The 19489-nt window shown below is 40.7% G+C and overlaps 1 protein-coding gene and 1 long non-coding RNA gene across 3 annotated transcripts in view; one reads left to right on the top strand and one right to left on the bottom strand.

Moving 5' to 3' along the window:
- LOC308561001 overlaps positions 1–19489 on the top strand; it is an 82216-nt gene that overhangs the window by 22116 nt on the left and 40611 nt on the right. The gene's annotated exons all lie outside the window — the stretch shown is intronic.
- Positions 622–7883, bottom strand: MED18 (mediator complex subunit 18). Of its 2 annotated transcripts, none has more exons than XM_081145395.1 (3): positions 7416–7883; positions 6885–7026; positions 622–1883 (listed from the first exon to the last, which is right to left on the bottom strand). In XM_081145395.1, exons 2-3 carry the CDS (start codon positions 6955–6957, stop codon positions 1330–1332), a joined length of 627 nt encoding a protein of 208 aa, XP_081001521.1. In that variant the 5' UTR covers positions 6958–7026; positions 7416–7883; the 3' UTR covers positions 622–1329. The 2 variants fall into 2 exon arrangements, with proteins under 2 accessions (XP_081001521.1, XP_081001522.1); XM_081145396.1 differs by having other exon boundaries at positions 7404–7818.

The following is a 19489-nucleotide window of genomic DNA, read 5'->3' as shown; positions in this document are numbered from 1 at the left end:
GGGAAAATTATATAAAAGCTCTTTACAAATTAATAAAGATGAGCAATGAAGAAAAGGGAATTTACATAAGAAAATATGTCCAATAAAAATGAAAATTTAAACCTCATTGATGAATACTTTGAAAATTAAGATTTCACGGTCACACCCCGTTTTGGCAGGAGTGTTAGAAACCTCATTTATAGCTCGTAGGAGTGAAAACCAGGACATTTCTGGAAAGCATTTGGCAATGCATGACAGAAGTCTTAAAATAGTGCATACTCTTTGACTCGGCAATTCCCTAGAATTTATTCTAAAGAATAATCGTAGATGTCAACCAAGATTTAAATAAAATCACTAGCATTGAAGGATTGTTTAGAAAAGCAAAACATTGGGATAAAACTGAAAATCCCAAAGTAGGGGAATCAATTAAGTTATGGAAAAATCCATATGATGGGATACAAATAGCAATTAGAATTCTCAATATTTAAATACCGGCTCTGCTAATCAATATCTGTATAGCTCAGGGAAAGCTAGTTAATCTCTCTGCACTTCAGTTTCCCTGTTTATAAAATGGGTCTGTTGTGAAGATTAATTAACAAACATAAAGCACTTAGGATAGCACTGACACACATAAAAACTCAATACAGGACACTATAGCCTAATGTCCTAGAAAGATGTTAGTAATAAACAAAAAAAGGTTATAAACCAGTATATACAGAATGTTTTTATAAAATAAGTGTATCTCATGTACATACATTTACAAAAATAAAGACTAGAAAGATATTGTATACCAAAACAGAAATAGTACATCTCTTTGAATAATAGGATTACAGTGTTTTTTTTCTTATTTTTGTATTTAAAAATTTTTCAACAACAAACATATGCTTTTATGAGAGGTGAAAACTATCATCTTTACCAAAATTAAAGCTAAAAACTGTTTTTTGCTCTAATTGGTAATGAATCCATCCCAAACTAGCAGAGTAAAGGGGTACAGTCAGAAATAGACTTCGCTTTATAGCCTTTATTACCACACAACACGAGCTCAGTCTTATTTTATAAACCTTATACACAAATGGCAAAACAATTAAGAGATTTCTTTCCAGAAGCTAATTTATTCTCATTTGTGCAGAAGGATTAAATAGATTCTCCATGTTTTCCTGAGCCTTTAATTTAGAAAGGTGGTCACAAAAGTGAACTTGCCACATGAGGAAAACAAAAGCACCAATTAAGTTTTTACTGTCCTCCTTCCTGAGGGAAGGATGCCTGGCTGGCAGTGGTGAAATGGGGCATTTATACTGTCTTCTTTGTAACAGGCGAAGACAGGCCCCAATGGTGGACAGATTGTCTTAGTCACATGAGACGTTTGGGGTCTATTTTCTCTAGGTGAACTAGAGGTTTCAGCTGCTCTGCAAAGTTCCTCATGTCATCAGAGACCATGTCCTGCCCAGCTGGTGCAACAACACTTAGTTCCACAAGATAGGAGAGTGACAAGGCCTCAGTGTTGTCTGTGCTCCCTGGCACCAGGATACGGAAGATTTTGTACACCATAATCTTCATGATGCCCTTACGGAACACATGTCCCTTGGCTACAAACTCATGGTCCATGCGGAAGCCCATTTCCATCAAGAACTCAGTGAGATTCTCAGATGTTGCAATGTCCACGCAGTTTCGCACCAAAGCATGGCGGTTCTTGTCTCCCACTTCAGGCTGTCCCAGGTAGCGCAGATGCCAAGGTGCCCCTGCCCTATCCATAGAGCGCCGAGCCCTTAGAACAAATGGACTGGCCTGCTGGCCTTTAAGGAGGAATACCATCTCATGGTCAAGGAAAGTCTCAGGTTCCATGTTGTCACACAAACCACGAAGGCGATGGATAAGGCTTTCCAAGCTGTGATCTAAAACACTTCCTGAAGAAGGAAAAAGCATACTGAGTCCCATCTTGCATTTTCAGTAATGGAATTAGTAAAAGACTTAACAAACTTAAATGAACCGAACAGTTTAATGCAGTTTTGCAAAGAATAGGCCTAATATATGAGATTTTTAGAGGGGTTATGTAACATTATATATTATGTTAATCCCTTGTCAATTTTTTGCCTTGTCTCATCTGGTACTAGAAAGTCTTTAGGCCTGCTCTAACAATGCTAATCTCCGGCAGGCTTGGGACTCAGAACCTTGAACAGGCAACAGTATCTAGAATGTAATACTACTGTTTCGTTGGCATTTTAAGAATTATCTTCTATTTCCGGCAAATAAAAGTTTTCCATCTATAGAAGAAATATAACGTTTCCCTTTTATGAAATATATTTAAGTAGAAAGGAATGAACTGCCCACAGGAATACACCAATCTTTGTTCTCATCTTACTCATCCTCCTGGCAGCACTTGACATAGCTGCTATACATCGCACCCACTTTTAAATCTATTCTTTCTTTGGCCTCTGGTACACAGCTCTCTCTTGGTCCTTCACCTAATTCACTGACCATTTCTTTGCTGGATCTTCCTCAACACCTTCCCTCAATATTGGAAGATCCTAGGACTCAGTCCTGGTCCTCTTCTCTGTTAACAATCTCTTCCTCACTAGGTGACCCAATTTGGTTCTATGGCTTTAAATACCATTTATATCTCATGAACTATAGACTCATATATCCAACTATGTACTCAACTTCTCCACTTGGATGCCTAACAGACATTTTCATCTTAATTTGTTCAATATCAAATTGCTGGCTTCTCCTCCACAATCTTATTCCCCTGCAGTCTTCCCCATCAGAGCAAATGGCAACTCTCTGCTTCCAGTTGTCCAAGCCAAAAACCACAGAATCCTCTTTGATTCTTTTCTTTCTCCCATATCCTATCTACAACCCAAATGTTTAAAATACATGCAGAATCCAACCACTTGCCACTCCCTCAATCTCTTCTACCTAGTCCAAGTCTCCATTTCTTGCCTGGTCTTTGCGATTCCCTGCTTCTACCCTTGCCTACTTCCTCTCTTCTCCACACAACAGTCAAGTGGTCTTTTTAGAATAAAAAACAGATGGACAATGACATTCCTCTGCCCAGAACCCTCCAATGGCTTCCATGTCATTCAGAATAAATCCCAAAGTCTTTACCGTTGTCTAAGGGCCCTATATATTGTGGTCTTTGCTACCTGTCCAACATCATTTTCTTCCACTATCCCCCCTAGATCACTCTCTCCAGCCACAGTGATCTTCCTGCTATTTCCTGAAAACACCAAGTATTTGACAAAGTATTTCTCTTCAGATGCTCTTCCCTTAGTCCCTATGCTTAGAATGTTCTCCTCTCAGATAGCTGCATGTCTCGCCCAATCACTTTCTTTAGGTCTTTGCTCAAGTGTCACTTTATCAGAGAGAACTGTCTGATCACCCTAAAGAAAACAGCATATCTCCCTCCGATCTCTTTCTACTTCCCTGCTTTATTTTTCTTTAGCATTATCACCTCTATTTTTAAATTATCCTTCAGTATATTTTTAGTCATCTTTCTTCCTCCACTGCTGATACCCCAATACTAGGAACATATTCAAATAATTATTGAATACGTCTGTTAAAGAAAACAAGAGTATATTAATCTAACTATGGGAAATATTGATAGTGGGATTCACTTGACCAAATTTTTGGAAATAAGTAGTATTGAAGAACAAGCAACAGATCAGGTCCCACTAATCATATGACAGAAGATCGTGGGAGCAGGGAAACGGCCCTGCATTCAATACATTGTATCTTACATTCAGGACAGTGTCAGAAATGTGTATGTTCATTCCTCAAACATTTCAGGAGCTTTTAGTTCATTCAACATATATTTATGTATTATTTTTTTTAATATGTTTTACTGATTTCAGAGGAAGGGAGAGAGAGAGAGAGATAGAAACATCAGTGATGAGAGAGTCTGCCTCCTGCACCCCCTTCATTGAGGATAGAGCCCGCAACCCGGGCATGTGCCCTGACTGGGAATCGAACTGCGATCTCCCAGATCATAGGTTGATGCTCAACCACTGAGCCATGCTGGCTGGGCAACATACACTTATTGAATGCTGTGCCAGGCACTATGCTAGAAAGTAGGGGGCCCTGCCCTCACAGAGACTACAGTGTAGTGGGGAAACAAAAAATAAATAAGTAAACAAATAAACAGAAACTCAAGGAAATAAAAGGGAGATGGGCTAGAGATCAATTGGTGGGGGTAGATAAGAAGAGACCTCTCTGAGGGGTTGGAGTAGTCAAAGAAGGTCTCTCTAAGAGAATGACAACTGAGATGAGTCTGGAAGGATAAAAATGAGATAGTTATTTGAAAAGCTGAAAAAAGTAGAGGCAGAGGGATCATCAAGTACAAAGGCACAGAGGTAGGAAAGGGCCTGGGAAATTAAAAGGCTGTCAGTGTGGCTGAAATGTAGTGAGCAAAATGGAAGATGACAATGAAATGACAATTTGGCATGGGCCACAGAATACAGGCCTTATATGTAACCCATGGTAATGGCTTTCTTATATTCTAAGGGCAGCTTCCATTTTGCTATGCTTAAGTTACATGGAAAGGACAACCAAGCAGTTCTGCCCCATTTCTAAGGGCAGCTATTAGTTCCACACTTTATTCTCTATACAACAGAGAAAGACATCACTAGATTTACATTTTAAAATGACCATTCCAGGAAAACTGGTATGGACTCTTCAACAAAACATGGTCATGGGGAAAAAAGTGGGGGCAAGGGTAGACTGGTCCAAATTAAAAGAGACTTAAACCCAAAGATGTCACCATTCCTACTTATTTGTCACCATGTAATTGGTGTTGATTGGAAACTTTTCCTGAAATGGGGCAGAACTGCTTGGTTGTCCTTTCCATGTAACTTAAGCATAGTAATATAAATAAAGTAATAGTTGAAAATTAAAAAAAAAGACTTAGACAATTATCAAATATAATCATGAAACTTGATTATATCCTGGTTATAAAACACATTTTTGGGACAACTGGCTGGAAACTTTTGAATATGGACTAAATATTAGATGATACTAAAAATATCTTTTTCTTTTTTTTTAAATTTTTTTTAGATAATGATGATATTGGGGTTATAAAGGAAAACATCCTTATTTTTTAGAAATGTATACTAAAGTGTTCAGGGGTAAAATGTTATGAGGTATGAAATTTTCTTTAAAAATAGCAAAAGAAAAAAAAAAATGAAGCAAATACGGCAAAATGACAGAAATTGAAATCTAGATGATGGAAATGGAGTGGCCACTATATTAGTCTCTATTTTCTTTATGTTTAAATTTTTTAATAATAAAACAATTTTGGCACTCTCCCTCTGGGGAGCACTCAGGTTCCCTTCCTGTTCCCCTCCCTTCTCCCCCCAGGCACATTACCTTTACCTTTCTCTGTCCTAAGCTCCAAGGGCCCCTTCTTTTGCCTCTGTAACTTGCTTCCTGAGCCTATTCCTTCTACAGCTCACTTCTTACACCTCTGTGACTTTCTAAATGAACTTTCTCTTACAGTTTGAAAAGAAATAATAAAACAATTTTTACAAAGATGACTAGCTGTCCAGCTGGGTGACTCAGTTGAGCATCATCCCGTACACCAAAAACTGTTGCAGGTTTGATTCCCGGTCAGGGCACACACCTGGGTAGCAGGTTCAATCCCTGGTCAGTGCACTTATGGGAGACAAGTGATTGATGTTTCACACATCTCTCTCTCTCTAAAATCAATTTTTTAAAAATCCTTTGGTGAGGATTAAAAAGATGACTAGCTGTTGTGTGAGAAGAGACGTGATCAGAACTGGAATCGATGCAATAAGTTGCGAAAGTAGTTCAGTCAAGGGATGATAAACCAAGGTGTGGTATAGCAGGTGAAGAAAAGACGTATTTAAAATATATTTTGGAAGTAAAATGAATAGGACTTAAGAGATGGACTATATGTGGGGTAAAGTAAAAAACTGAGATTGACTACTGAATGCTTCACTTGAGCAACTGGTAAATGACAATGATACTTACTGAGGTGAGAAAAGACTGAAAGAAGGGCAGCTTGAGGACTAAAAATTAATAACTGTTTTGTTCATCTGAAGTTACTAAATGAATGATCTGAATTAAAACCTAAACTCTTCCACTAAACATTATATGACCTCCTGAAAATCATTACTGTCTCTGGGTCTTGAGTTTTCTCATCTGGGCAAATTACTTTACCTCTGTCTCCTGATCTATAAGATGGAGCTAATAACAGTATCAGAATTAGCATATGATCCAGTGAGCCTACTTCTAGGTATATATCCAAAAGAATTCAAAGCAGGATCTTGAAGAGATATTTGCACACCCATGTTGACTGCAGCATTATTCACAATAACCAAGAAGTGGAGGCAACCCAAATGTACATCAGCAGATGAATGGATACAGAAATGTGGTATGTACATATAATGGAACATTATTCAGCCTTAAATAAGGAGATTCTGTCACATGTTACAATATGGATGAACCTCAAGTACATTACACTAAGTAAAATAAGCCAGTTGAAAAGAGATAAAAACTGTATGATTCCACTCATGAGGTATCTATCTAAAGTGTCAAAATCAGAAACAGAAAGTAGAAAGGGATTGCCAAGGACTGGGGGAAGGAGGAAGGGGAATTAGTGTTTAACGGGTATAGAATTTCAGTTTTGCAAGATGAAAATGTTCCAGAGATCAGCTGTACAACCATGTGAATATACTTAACACTACTTAAAAATGTTTAAGATGGGGGAAAAATGTTTAAGATAGTAAATTTAATTTTATGCGTTTGTGACCATAATTAAGAGTAATTTTTTTTAAGTTGTCTATTGGAATGTAGAAATTATGCAGGTTGCCTTTGTATAACAGCGTCTCATCTCCACAGAAGCTGACTAGAAAAGGGGAAAACAGGTAATCCAAGCTCCCTGGTTCACTTACCCTGCAGCAGGTACTCCATCATGTTAATGGTGCCCCCTGTGACAGGCATCATGGTGACGGGAGGTGCCTCCATGGTGTCTGATTAAACTGAAGAACGAAGACAGGATTCGGAGTCCCCAATCAAGTAAAGCACAGGATACACCTGGACAAGAGTTTGCGCTTGTTAATATATCAGAGAGGTGGAGACACCAGATCTGCTTATATCATTGGCCTTGACATCAAAAGATCCATTCCATTCAGAGCTTATTGAGTAACTGCCATAGGCGTTTCAGGAACTGATGGTACAGAAATATAACAAAGGAGACCTGATTATGGAATTACGGCATTATCTTCTAGTCTTAAGTTTTCTGTGTAATCTTGAGGAAGTCATCAAACCTCTGACTCTGGGATTCAATGTCTTCCTTACAAAATGGGGCAGACGATATTTTTAAAAACCCCAAGGCTTTGTGGCTCAGATGGCATAATGAACATGCAATAACATTCAGAAGAACTTAAAGGTGACGTAAGAGACTTGCTCACCCTTCAACTTACAGATAAGGATATTGAGACTCGAAGAGGGACCGAAGGACACACAGCAGGTCGGTGGCAGAGACTGGACCAGACGGCAAGCTAGGCCTTCCAACTCTCTGAAAACACCTTTCAAAGCGAGCCAGGCAGAAACCTCAAGTTCATTTAGAATGGTTTCGGCGCTCCTAAGCCAGCATGGAGAACACGTGCCCACTCACACCAGAAGCGCACCTCCGCGCGCGCTGTAGCCTCTTCTCGCAGAGCGAGGAGTTATATCCACCCAAGCACCTCGGGCTTTTGAGAGACAATTAGCCCCCAGCGCTACCGTAAAAGTCCCCCCTGTACAGCGCAACACTTCCTCTTCCTTTTCCAGGTTCGGGCCAGAAGCCTACGTCGCGCAAACCTCCGCACAGCCGCCCCGCAAGGTAAGGGTGCCGAGAGGGCTTAAAAAGCGCGTCGTCGTCGTCGTCGTCGTCTCCCCCCCACCCCCCCACAAGCGGAAGCGCATGCGCAAGATGCGGTGCCGCTGTAGGAAAGATGGCGGCCTCCTTTCCTAAGCGTGCTTCTGGGACTTAACGGCGACGGGCAGCGGCGGGGGCGGGTTGACGTCATAGGCCGGCCTCCGGGAAGATACTTCTTTTTTTCCAAGTTCGACGACCTGGAAATGTTTTTGTCGACGAAATCTCTTGGAACTGACGGGGGAAAGGGAGCGTGGGGCAGGAAGCTGCAGAAAAAAGAAGAGAGACTATTATTAAACACTTTTTGTTGGGTGCCTGAAGGTGAAAATGAAAAGACCCCTTCTACTGCTTAGCATAATGTTATGAACAATTAGGGAGCTCAGCAATGTAGGTAATATTTGTTCACTTTGTGTATATTTTACTTCAATTTTAAAATATATAGAGAGAAGTAAATTCAAGGACTATTTATTGAACACTGTCTGAAGCATGTGAGGTGAGGGCAAAGTGGGCGCTAGAGTTGGGTGAATGAGGCACTCTCCTGGAGAGAAAAATTTAAAGGGACGCCAAAAATCTCAGTAACTAAGATAAATAGTATTTTAATGCAATACTTTGCAAACTTAATACAAAAGAATCCTTAATAAACAAAATATCAAAAATTTTAAATCGATCTTCACAGCAGCCCTATGAGCCAAGCACAGTTATTACTGTAATTTTACAGATGGGGCAGCTTAGGCAACGAGAACTTAATAACACGTAAGGGAGCGGAGAGGCGGGGACGCAGGGACGCGCTGCTGGCGTCAGAGCCACGGTTACGACACAGAACCGCCGCTTCCAGCCCTGGCCCGTGTGGCTCAGTTGGCGGGGTAGATCCCCGGTAGGGGGCGTGCAGGAGGCAGCCCAGCATGTTTTGCTCTCAATCCATGTTTCTCTCCCCTTCTTCCTCTCCCTTGTCTCTCTAAAAATCAATAAAAATTCTTTAAAAACAACAAAGAACAAAAAACTCTGCCACTTCTAGTTCTAGTTCCCCCATTGGAACCTGTACTACTTTTTTTTTTTTTTTTTAATATATCTTTATTGACTTCATAGAGAGGAAGGGGGGGGAGAAACATCAATGATGAGTCATTGATCCACTGCCTCCTGCACGCCCCCTGCTGAGGATCGAGCCCGAAACCCGGGCATGTGCCCTGATTGGGAATCAAACCTCCTTTTCCTGGATCACAGGTCGATGCTCAACCGCTGAGCCACACCGGGTGGGTTAATTGAATATTTCTTGAAAGTCTATTGTGTCTTAGACATTTTGTTAGCTATTGACTTCGTCTCTGCCCTCAAAAGAGTTTATTAAAGAAATACAGTACCATGTGGTTCGATTTAATGGCACATAAACAGCTCAACTGCTTCGGAAGCAATCAGGACACTTGATTCATCTTGGGAGCATCAGAGAAGGATTCCCGGAAAAGGTAATTAATGCCCAAAGTAACTTGAAGGAACAATAGGTGTCAGTCAGATAAGGGAGGAAAGGGAATTCCAGGTAGTGGGAACAACGTGTACAAAAGGTCATTGAATTAAATAGAATTAGGATATAAAATTTGAGGTTGGGAGGGGTAAGAAATGTCTGGAGAAGGAGTCAGGCCCAGATCCTGGAGGACTTGCCATGTCAGACCAAAGCACAGATGTGAACTTTAAAAAGATCATTCTGGTGCCCCATTGGAGTGGCTCAGTTGGTTGAGCGTCATCCTGCACCAAAAGGTTGCCTGTTCTATCCCTGGTCGGGGCACATACAGAAAGCAGCTAAGCGATGTTTCTCTCTCTCCCTTCTCTTTAACCATGTCCTCTGGTAAGGATTTTAAAAATAAAAATCACTCTGGCTGCAGTGTGGAGAAAAGCTAAGAAGGGCCTAGAGAAAGACCAGTTAGGAATTTTGGCACAACTCCAGCTGAGAGATTACTGTAGAAGAAAAGACAGATTTTAAAAATAGAGAATGATTTGATGAGTAACCAGAGATAAAGACAGGGAGAGGGAATCACAAAGGGAGAGGGAGTCACAAATGTCTAGATTTCTACCTTGAGTGGCATTATAGTGCTTTTTTTCTGTGCTAGTAAACACAGAGCAGTGTAGCTGAGGCAGGAAAGATGAGTTCATATGTAGGTAGATTAAGCAGGAAGTGTTTATGGGACACCCAGGTGGCAGTGTCCAGCCAGAATTCAGGAGAGAGAGAGCTGGGCTAGAAGCAGAGATTTCATAGCCAGAGCTTCATAGATGGTAGCTGAAGGCATGAGAATAAATGAGATCACCCTGAAAAAGTGCAGAATAGGAAGAGAAGACTGCTAAGAGCTGGACGTTGCATGTGACTCTGACAGTTATTAGAGCTACATATACCCCAGGGCTTAGGATGTGCCTTCTGATCAGCTTGGTGGTCCACAGCATTGGGCAGAGTGACAAGCTCTCGGTGCTGTAATTAATGATTAGAGGAGGTTGTAAAATTGCTGGTCTCTCTTTTCTTACACAGACACTAACTTTAGAATGGAAAGTTCAGTGAATTATGGGTCCTTGGAGGCATCATAGTATTTATTTAAATTTTAGCTGGCATTGTGAAGTTGAGTTAAATAATAAATTTTAAAAAAGGATAGGAAGTGGGTGAACAATATGGTAAAATTTGGACAAGGCCTAGGAGTTATAGGGATAAATTTCTCTGATAAGGATGTGAGCTCTGGAGCTTAGAATGGGGCTCACTTCTGTTCTCTGCCACTGCTCAGCTGTGCAACCTTGGGCAATTCACTTCCCCTCTCTGAGCCTCAGCTTCCTTTTTTTAAAATAGAGATTAAAAACACTTTCTCAGGCGGAGGTTGCAAAAGTAAAATGAGATATTTATGAAACACTTAGTATAGTGCCTGACTTACTGTAATCAATAAATGGTGGCTAATGTTATTATATTTTATATCTCTAATTTGAGCAAGTACATTCTATCTTATTGAATATATTTTGTGCATGTCTCATCTCCCTGGATAGATTGTAAACATCTTGGAATGGAGGAACGATGTATGTTTGTTTTTTTAGGAGTTAACACAGGTGACGGGTTCTATGGAATCGGTATAAATAGCTTTCCAAAATGACATGAAACAGAAGCCATAGAAGCGAACATGGTTGCACTTGGACATATAACAGTTATACACACTCTCATAACAAAAATGAGGTTTAAAAAGTGTGTAAAAAATATCTGTAATGCTTGACAGTAGAAAGCTTATTGTCCCGATAGTAAATGAGCTGTTTGAAATAAGAAACAGACGAAAGCACCCCCCACCATGAAAATTAGACACAAAGAGGAAATTAAAAAATACAGATGGTTAATAAACATGAGAAAATGACCCAACTCAAAAAAATGGAATAAATACAGTTGAAGACAATAGTTTGCGTTATCACATTGGCAAAGATTTTCAGTATTTGTAAAATCCAGAATCTGTGAAGTATTGGGAAAGTTGGCAATCTTATTTGTTGCTATTGAAGGATAAAGTTCTTATCACATTTTTAAGAAATCTTGTGATAATTTTCCGAATTGAAAACGTGCCTGTTCTTAATCCCAGCATTTCAGCTGCTAAGTAATTTATTAGGATACACTAGACAGATGCAAAATTATTGCTGTAGAGGGAGCTTACTGCACAGAAATTTGGTGCTAACATGAGTATCTACAAATGAGAAATGCTGAAAACATTTAATTGTATTTAATCTACAGAACAGCCATGCAGTCATTCAATTCATGTATGTTCTTTATGTATGTGTGTCTCAGCTCAGGCTATTATGACAAAATACCACAAATTGGGTGGCTTATGAATAACAGAAGTTTATTTTCAACAGCTGTGGAGGCTGGAAGTCTAAGATTAGGGTGACAGCATGGTCAAGTTGTAGTTACAGCCGTCTTCTGGGCTGCGGATTGCTGACTTCTCCTACCCTCACATGGCGAAGAGCACAGCAAAACAAACTCAGGGCTTTATAAGAATGCTAATTATAAGTGCCATTCATTACAGCACTTCCCATCCCTCAGGACCTCATCTAACCCTAATGGCCTCCCAAAGGCTACACCTCCTAAGTAGGGTTTCAATGTGTGAGTTTGGGGAGACACAAACATTCAGTCCGTAATAAGCTTTTACATGAAGTAGGTGTTCAGAAATTGTGTTGAACACATTACAGTAGCTACCAATTATTGAACTGTTGCTACACACCAACAACTTTATACTGTGTGTAAATATGCCAAACGCTGGTAAAAGGTAGGTATTACCATCTCCACTTTACAGGGGAGAAAAAGAGGTTCAGAGCTAAAGTGACCTGCCTAAAGCCAACCAGCCAGCAAATGGCAGAACTCAAATCAAATTCAGCTCTTTCTGACACCAAGCCACTTTCCTGTGCTTCCTTCTGAATTCATCGACTCTTCCTCCACATGAATTTCCTCATTATTACAATTAATGGCAGCAAATGAGGAGAAAAGTTCAGACATTAATGCCTCCCAGCCAGTCACTCAATTGGGCTCAAAGGAGCAGGACCAGTTCTTGGCCAGCCTTCATCAGGACAGCAGACCATCAACATGGATTGCAGGGCACACGTACTTACACACAATTCCTTCACCAGCTTTCTAGAATGGCCTTGTGGGTAATAAGATCTACCCCCATTATACGCAATGCTAGGCTCTCAATCTTAGTGTTGCAAACGAGTATTTCCCCAGGAATGAGCTGACATTTATTGAATGCTTCCCATATGCATAGCCCTATGTGAAAGATATAACTGTTGCTTTTCAACCTAAATATCTCCAGCATCCTTATCAGCTCACGTCATCCGTCCTCTCAAAATCCTCATTATGCCTACACTATCTGCCCCCATCACCTGTTCCTCTTTGGCCGTATTCCATCCACCCCTATCTGTGCCTGCCACTCCCCACCCAGGCCCAGCTCCAGCCATGCTGTTCTCATGGCTCTTACTTGAACATGTCAAGGGTGCTCCCATTTTAAGTGTTTCGTAATTGTTGTGCATCTGCATGGAACTCTCCTTTTCCACTGAACTGCAGGATTCACTCCCTTGCTTCCTTCTGGTCTCTGCTCAAATCTTTGTTAGAGGGGCCTTCCCTGGCCGCCTATTTCAAACTGCAGTCCACTATCTGCCCGGCCCCCGACGCTCATAGCCTGCTGTATTTTCTTCATAGCACGTTTGACTAGGGGACACAATGCCTACTTACCGATTAAAGTCATAAGCTCCATGGAAGCAGGGGCTTTGTTTTACTCACTGCAGTATCCCCAGCTCCTGGAGTGATGCCTGACACAGTGTAGCCACTTGATAAATACTGTTTTTGTTGAGAGAATGATTCGCAGAGAACAGAGGTTAGCAGAGAGGTTATTAAATGATTTTCCTGGCCTCCTATATTTAGTTAGCACTGGATTCAGTGGTGGGATCTAAGTTCTGAAATTCCAGGCAGGGGACACTACACATTTCCTCTAGGTATGTGCTGTTCAATATGGCAGCCACGAGCCATATGCAGTTATTAACCATTTGAAATGTGGCTGGTTTAAATTGAGATTTTGTAGACTTACTATGAAAAAAGGAATGTAAAATATCCCAATAGTTTTTTATATTGATTACATGTTGAAATTATATTTTGGATATTTGGGCTTTAATAAAATATATTATTAAATTTAATTTCACCTGTTTCTTGTTACCTTTTTTTTTTTAATGTGGCTACTAAAATACTTAACATTACATATGTGATTCATAATATATTTCTATTGGACAGCACTGCTGTAGGATCTAGATTTAAAGGCATGGGTTTAGAGCCAGACAGATCTAGGTTTGAATCCTGGCCACTGCTTATGTGGCCCTAGGCAAGTTATTTCACTACTTAGGCCTTCACCAGTGCCTGGCACATACTGTATGTTGTAGATGTGCCTTGAATCAGAGTTATTATTAGGAGTATGGTTTAGGAACTGCAGAGTGTTTAATTTGGAAAATACTTGAGAAGAGCGGAACATGCATCTGTCTTCAAGTCAACAAGGAGAGAGTGGAGAGGAAGAGGAGGGGAGTACCTTCCATTTACTGAGCATGAGGTGCCAGATACTTTATACATATTTATCTCATTTAAATCTCACAAAAATGGGTACTTCAACCCACTTAACAGATGAGAGAACAGAAGTTTAATTATTTGCTAATAAGTGGTAGAGTAAGGATTAAAACCCAGATCTGTCTGCCTTCAGAGACTTTGCTTACTGTCCTAAACCACTCTCCCTCCTAAGAAAAAATTGACTTATTTTGTGTAGTTCCGGAGGACAGGACTAATAATGCTGGGTGGAAATTATGGGATACAGATTTCAGCTTAATATAAGGAACTGGTCACAGTGATAGTATCCAGTAATTTGAAAGGACTGCCTGAATGAGAAGTAAACTTCCTTCCAGTGGAAATATTAAAGCAGAGATTATGGTAGAAAGAATTCTTGCCTAGAGTGGGAAACTGAACTATGACATTGTCTCAGTTCTCAGACACTATCCACTCTAAGTCACAGCATTTACTTAATAACAGAGTTTCAGGCAATTGAGAAACACCTCCATATACATGTAGGACAAAGCCTAATAAACATGGACACAAAGTACATGTTAGAGTTGAAAAAATATGGTAGTTGAACCTTGTGATTTCATAATTCATAGAGAAACCTAGCCTTAGTAATTCTTCACCTTTGGATTTTTTTCCTGTTATGAAAATGACAGCAACATTATTAATAGTCACCACCAAGAGCAAACACCCAATGACAAATAAATGATACAATTCTTGCTCTTAGGAGTTTGGTTTGCTGAGAGACAGGTAAGACATCCCAGGTTATTTTGTGCCTCGTAGTCTTCATTGGCTGCTGACTCAAGAGTTCACCTCCCTACCCCGTATGACAGTCAGCATCAGCCATCCTCTTATTACTCTTAAGGCGGGGACCTAAGAAAGTCTGTTGCAGAAGGTAATTGACCTATTTACTTGCTCCTTTCCACTTAGCGCAGCCAACCCAACCCCAGACTCTGGTTGACCAGGTGTTGAGGTGCCTCAAGGGGGATAGGCTATAATGGTTAATGTATTACACATATCCATAAAAGATTAACTATTAGCTCTGTTTTAGCTGAACTGTAACTGTCTGTTTGGGTTTCTCCCCTCCCAGGTCTGTCTGGGGAAGTCAGTGTTGTTTTCTGTCTGAAGATAATTAACCCATTGGTTCTTGAATTTCCTAGATGGAGGCCCTTTGACAGCTCCCCTGTAGTGTGTTTACTGGGTACCATAACGGCTCTGGGTAAGCGCTTTCTGTGAATCTGGATCACTCATTTACTCCTCATACTAGCCTTCTGAAGCATGTGGTCTTCTGGTCTCATAGCTGCAGGAACTATGTCTGTCATGCAGTATCTTTGGCAGGAAAAGGGTTTGTTTGTGGTCCCCTTCATGATCATTAACCCCTTCCTTAGGCCAGAGGGTCTTAGGCCACCATCTACACTATCAACTCAAACATTTCCTGGGGGAGACTCTTTGTTCAGCCTAGAGAAGATGAAGAAGGCCAGGAGACTGCATGTTGAAGCGGAAGGGCATGGGTTAACATGCTACCGTTTAGAGTTTAAGGTGAGCCATGGAGTCAGGCTGACTGGGCTAAAATTCTATCACTGTCTCGCCATGTAAGCTTGGGCAAGTTACTTCGCCTCTGTGAGCCTCATGTTCTCCTCTCTCCAATATGGAGGATATTAGTACTTTCCTCTAAGGTTGTTACGAGGATTTGACTGATACACTTGGCACACAGCAAGTATCAATAAAAATTCAAACTACTCCCAGTACTGTGGGATTTGGACTCTACAAAATATAAGTTAAAAACAAAGAAACAAACATGGGCCTTGTCTGGACTCAGCTACATGCTAGTGTGTGGCCTTGATCTAGGCACTTAATTTCTCAGAGTCTGTTTCTTAATCTGTAAAACAAAGATTTTCTACTTAACAGGTCTGCTGTGAAGAGTATAGATGATATATACAACGTGTTTAGCATGTAATAGGTGTTTCTAGACACTGCCTTCAAGTAGCTTTGTTGAAGAGACAGGATGTAAACATTAAAGAGAGAACTAATGAAAAGAAAGTTTTAAGGAGAATTGGCATGTCTCTGTATGAACATAGCAAGGCAAACTGTGGAACACAATTCAGTCAACACTTACTGTGTGCTTGTCGTAGGCCCGGCATTGTTCTGAGCTCTAGAACTATAAGAATACTTATGATAGCCTAAGTCCTTCCCTTGATAGATCCTACATTTTAGTAATAAATTATAGCATTGAAAATGGTTACAAAAGAAATAATGTGAAAAATGCTTACAATGTCAACGAAAAAGGCCAGTTACAAAGTCTTATGTGCAATATGATTTTAATAATATAGAGTCTTCAAAACATCTGAGCATAGAGGAAAAAAACAAAACACTCTAATGCTAACAATAATTGTCTTTGTTTGGTCAAGGAGGCCAGAGGTTATTTTTCCTCCACTTGTCTCTGTTTTCCAAATTTTTGATGAGCATGTGTTACTTTAAAAAAACAAACCATAAAACAAACCAAATGTCCATTTACAGGTAAATGGATAAACAGATTGTAGTATATTTGTACAATGGAATATTACTCAGCAATAAAAAAGAATAAGCTACTGATATATGCAACAAGATAGATTAATCTTACATTCTAAGTGAAAGAAGCCAGAAACAAAAGAATATATAATTTATGATTCCATTTATATGATGTTCTAAAGCAGATAAAACTAAGCTATAGTGAAAGGAATTAGATCTCTGCTTGCCTGGAGTGAGGAATGGGAAGGATTGATTGCAAAGGGACACAGGGAATTTTTTGGGAAAATGGAAATATTCTATATTTTGATTGCAGTAGTGGTTACTCAGGTATGTATATTTGTCAAAACTCATCAAGCTGTACATTTAAATTAGTATAAATAAAATTGATTGAAATAATGAAAACAATTATAGTTACTTTCTGGTTATAAGAGCATTATATGCTCAGTGTAAGAAATTGTAATTTTTTAGGAAAAATTCTAATATTTAGGAAAAATTACTTTTTCTATTTGGAAAAATTGGAAAGTCACTCTAAGCACAGAGTTTGGTACACAGTAAGTATTGGTAAATCAAAAACCAGAATAAGAGAGAGAATTAACTCCATTAGGAAGAGGGAAGAGTGAATAGAGTGGAACACCCAGTACAATCTGTAAACCTAAGAGAAACCTTGCTGGGGGATGAGGCTTTCGGGGGCGATAGGACAGGTGTGTGACCTGTCGGAGGCCCCAACAGGTTTGGAAAGGAGTGAGAAGAAAAAAAAGTAGGGGATCTGATATGGAATTGTGTTTGATTGACTTTTCCACTTGTTCTTGGGGTTCTCTCTTCCCCTTTCATTGGGGAAAGAGTGAGAATGTGGCCATGGTGGAAATCATAATGGCAGAGAAAAGCTGAGAATAAATGAGGGAGGAAATGGGCCTCTGGCCCTCAGTAATGACCCAGCCAACCATGGATCTAATTCCCAGCATTGCTGTCTTTGCTGCTCAGCCGAAGTATTGTGAACTGATCCCACCTGTTTGTCCTTATGAATAGAATTACATCATTAAGCAATTATGCACCAAGAACCTACAGAAAGTCCCATCTTGACATGATTTGCAGATGCAATAATCGTTGAAGACTCAGAACCCAGCTCCCATTAGAGTGGGGAAAAGAGAGCTAATAATAGCTCGTAATAGTTTACGTGCAATCTACAGTTCACCAAGTACTTTTCATCCATTTCAGTCTGTTAAGAGATAAGAGGGGGGCCCTAGCCAGTTTGGCTCAGTGGTCAGAGCGCCGGCCCGTAGACTGAAGGGTCCTGGGTTCGCGTTCCAGACAAGGGCACGTACCTCGGCTGCAGGCTTGACCTCCCGCCCAGGTTGGGGTGCGTGCAGGAGGCAACCAGTTGGTGTGTCTCTTTCACATCAATGTCTCTCTCTCTCTTCCATTTTCTCTGGAAAGCAATGGGGGAAAATATCCTCAGGTGAGGAAAAGAGAGTGGGGCCGGGCGTGAGCTCAGTGGCTGAGCATCGACCATCGACCTAGGATCCAGGAGATCCTGGTTCAATTCCCAGTCAGGGCACATGCCCGGGTTGCGGGCTCGATCCCCAGCGGGGGGTTTGCAGGAAGCAGCCGATCAATGACTCTCTCATCATTGATGTTTCTCTCTCTCTCCCCTTCTCCCCTCCTCTCTCTGAAATCAATAAAGACATATATAAAAAAGAGAGAGAGATGAGAGGAGGGACAGTGGGCAAAGGATGAAGAGGCAGACACACTTCCCTTAGACTGAGATGCCAACTGCACGTCCTATAAGCCAGATGACCTCACGCAGTGACATCCTCTCCTACAGCCATTACGAAGATAAAAGGAAATTTATATGACACACCTAGCACAGTGGTATGTTCTGCAACCGGGTTGCTGGTATTATAGTCATCCCAATTTTATGGATGTGAACATGGCCCAATGCGAGTCATGAGAAAACTGTAAGCAAAAGCTGAGACTTCCTGAGATATCTCCAAGTTAGAAGAATTCTTCATCACTGTTGTCTGCTCACTGGAGGGAATAGACACCAAGCCTAATGGGTGACTTACGGAAAGACCTTCTGATATGAAATCATAAGGTCATAAACTTAAAAGTGAGCTTTCAGCCTCCTAGTCTAGCTCCTCCTCCTCCATCCCAAAGAATATATGGGGAAACCAAGCTCCAAGGAGCAGAAGGGACTTACCTAAATGAGTCAGCGCAGAATGGCAAGCCCTGAACAGAATTTTTCTTGCTATTTCCTTCTGTACCCAAGCTCTTTCGTCATACAGACTTGGGGTTGATTCTTGACCCTGCACTAACTACCTGCGTGATATAACATCTATGGTGCTCAGTATCTGCATTTCTAAAATGAAATAATAACGTCTACCTCATTGGTTTGCTGTAAACATTAAATTATATAGTGTATGTAGAGTGCACAATAATTTAAGTATGTATACATTTCCCACTTTACAGATGAGGAACTGAGGCTTGTTGAAACTTCCTTTGTTTCAGGATTGTACCTAAGGTTTACAAAAAGAGCCTAGAGCACTGGCTGGTGTGGCTCAGTTGGGTGAGCTCCCGCAGTCCAAAAGGTCACCAGTTTGATGACAGGTCAGGGCACATGCCTGAGTTTCGGGCTCCATCCCCGGTAGGGGGCATGCAGGAGGCAACCGACTTATGTTTCTCTCATATAGATATTTCTTTCTCTTCCTCTCCCTTCCTCTATCTCTAAAAATCAATAAAAATATATTTTATAAAAAAAAAAAATCTTAATTTCAAATAAAAAAGAGAGAGAGATAGCCTAAAAAAAATTGAAGAAACCTCTGGGTGAGGATTGGGTGGCCACAGGGTGAGCCAAGCTCTCCTTGCACCTGTCGCTGGGAGCCACCTTTCTATCTAGGAGCTCAGGAAGACACTAGCTACAGTGACCTTCCCTGCCTCTGCCACCTCAGTGCACAAACAGGTTGTGAAACAACCTGGGCAGTGACTCACCCTGGGGGCCTGTTCTGCTGGTCAGTGCGGGCAGGCTGGGGCTGTTTAGTTGAGCCTTGAAAGGACAT

Source organism: Miniopterus schreibersii, assembly GCF_964146895.1.
Source record: "Miniopterus schreibersii genome assembly, chromosome: 8".
NCBI lineage: Eukaryota > Metazoa > Chordata > Mammalia > Chiroptera > Miniopteridae > Miniopterus > Miniopterus schreibersii.
Note: the sequence above shows the minus strand (reverse complement) of the source record. Positions and strands in the feature narration are given on the sequence as shown.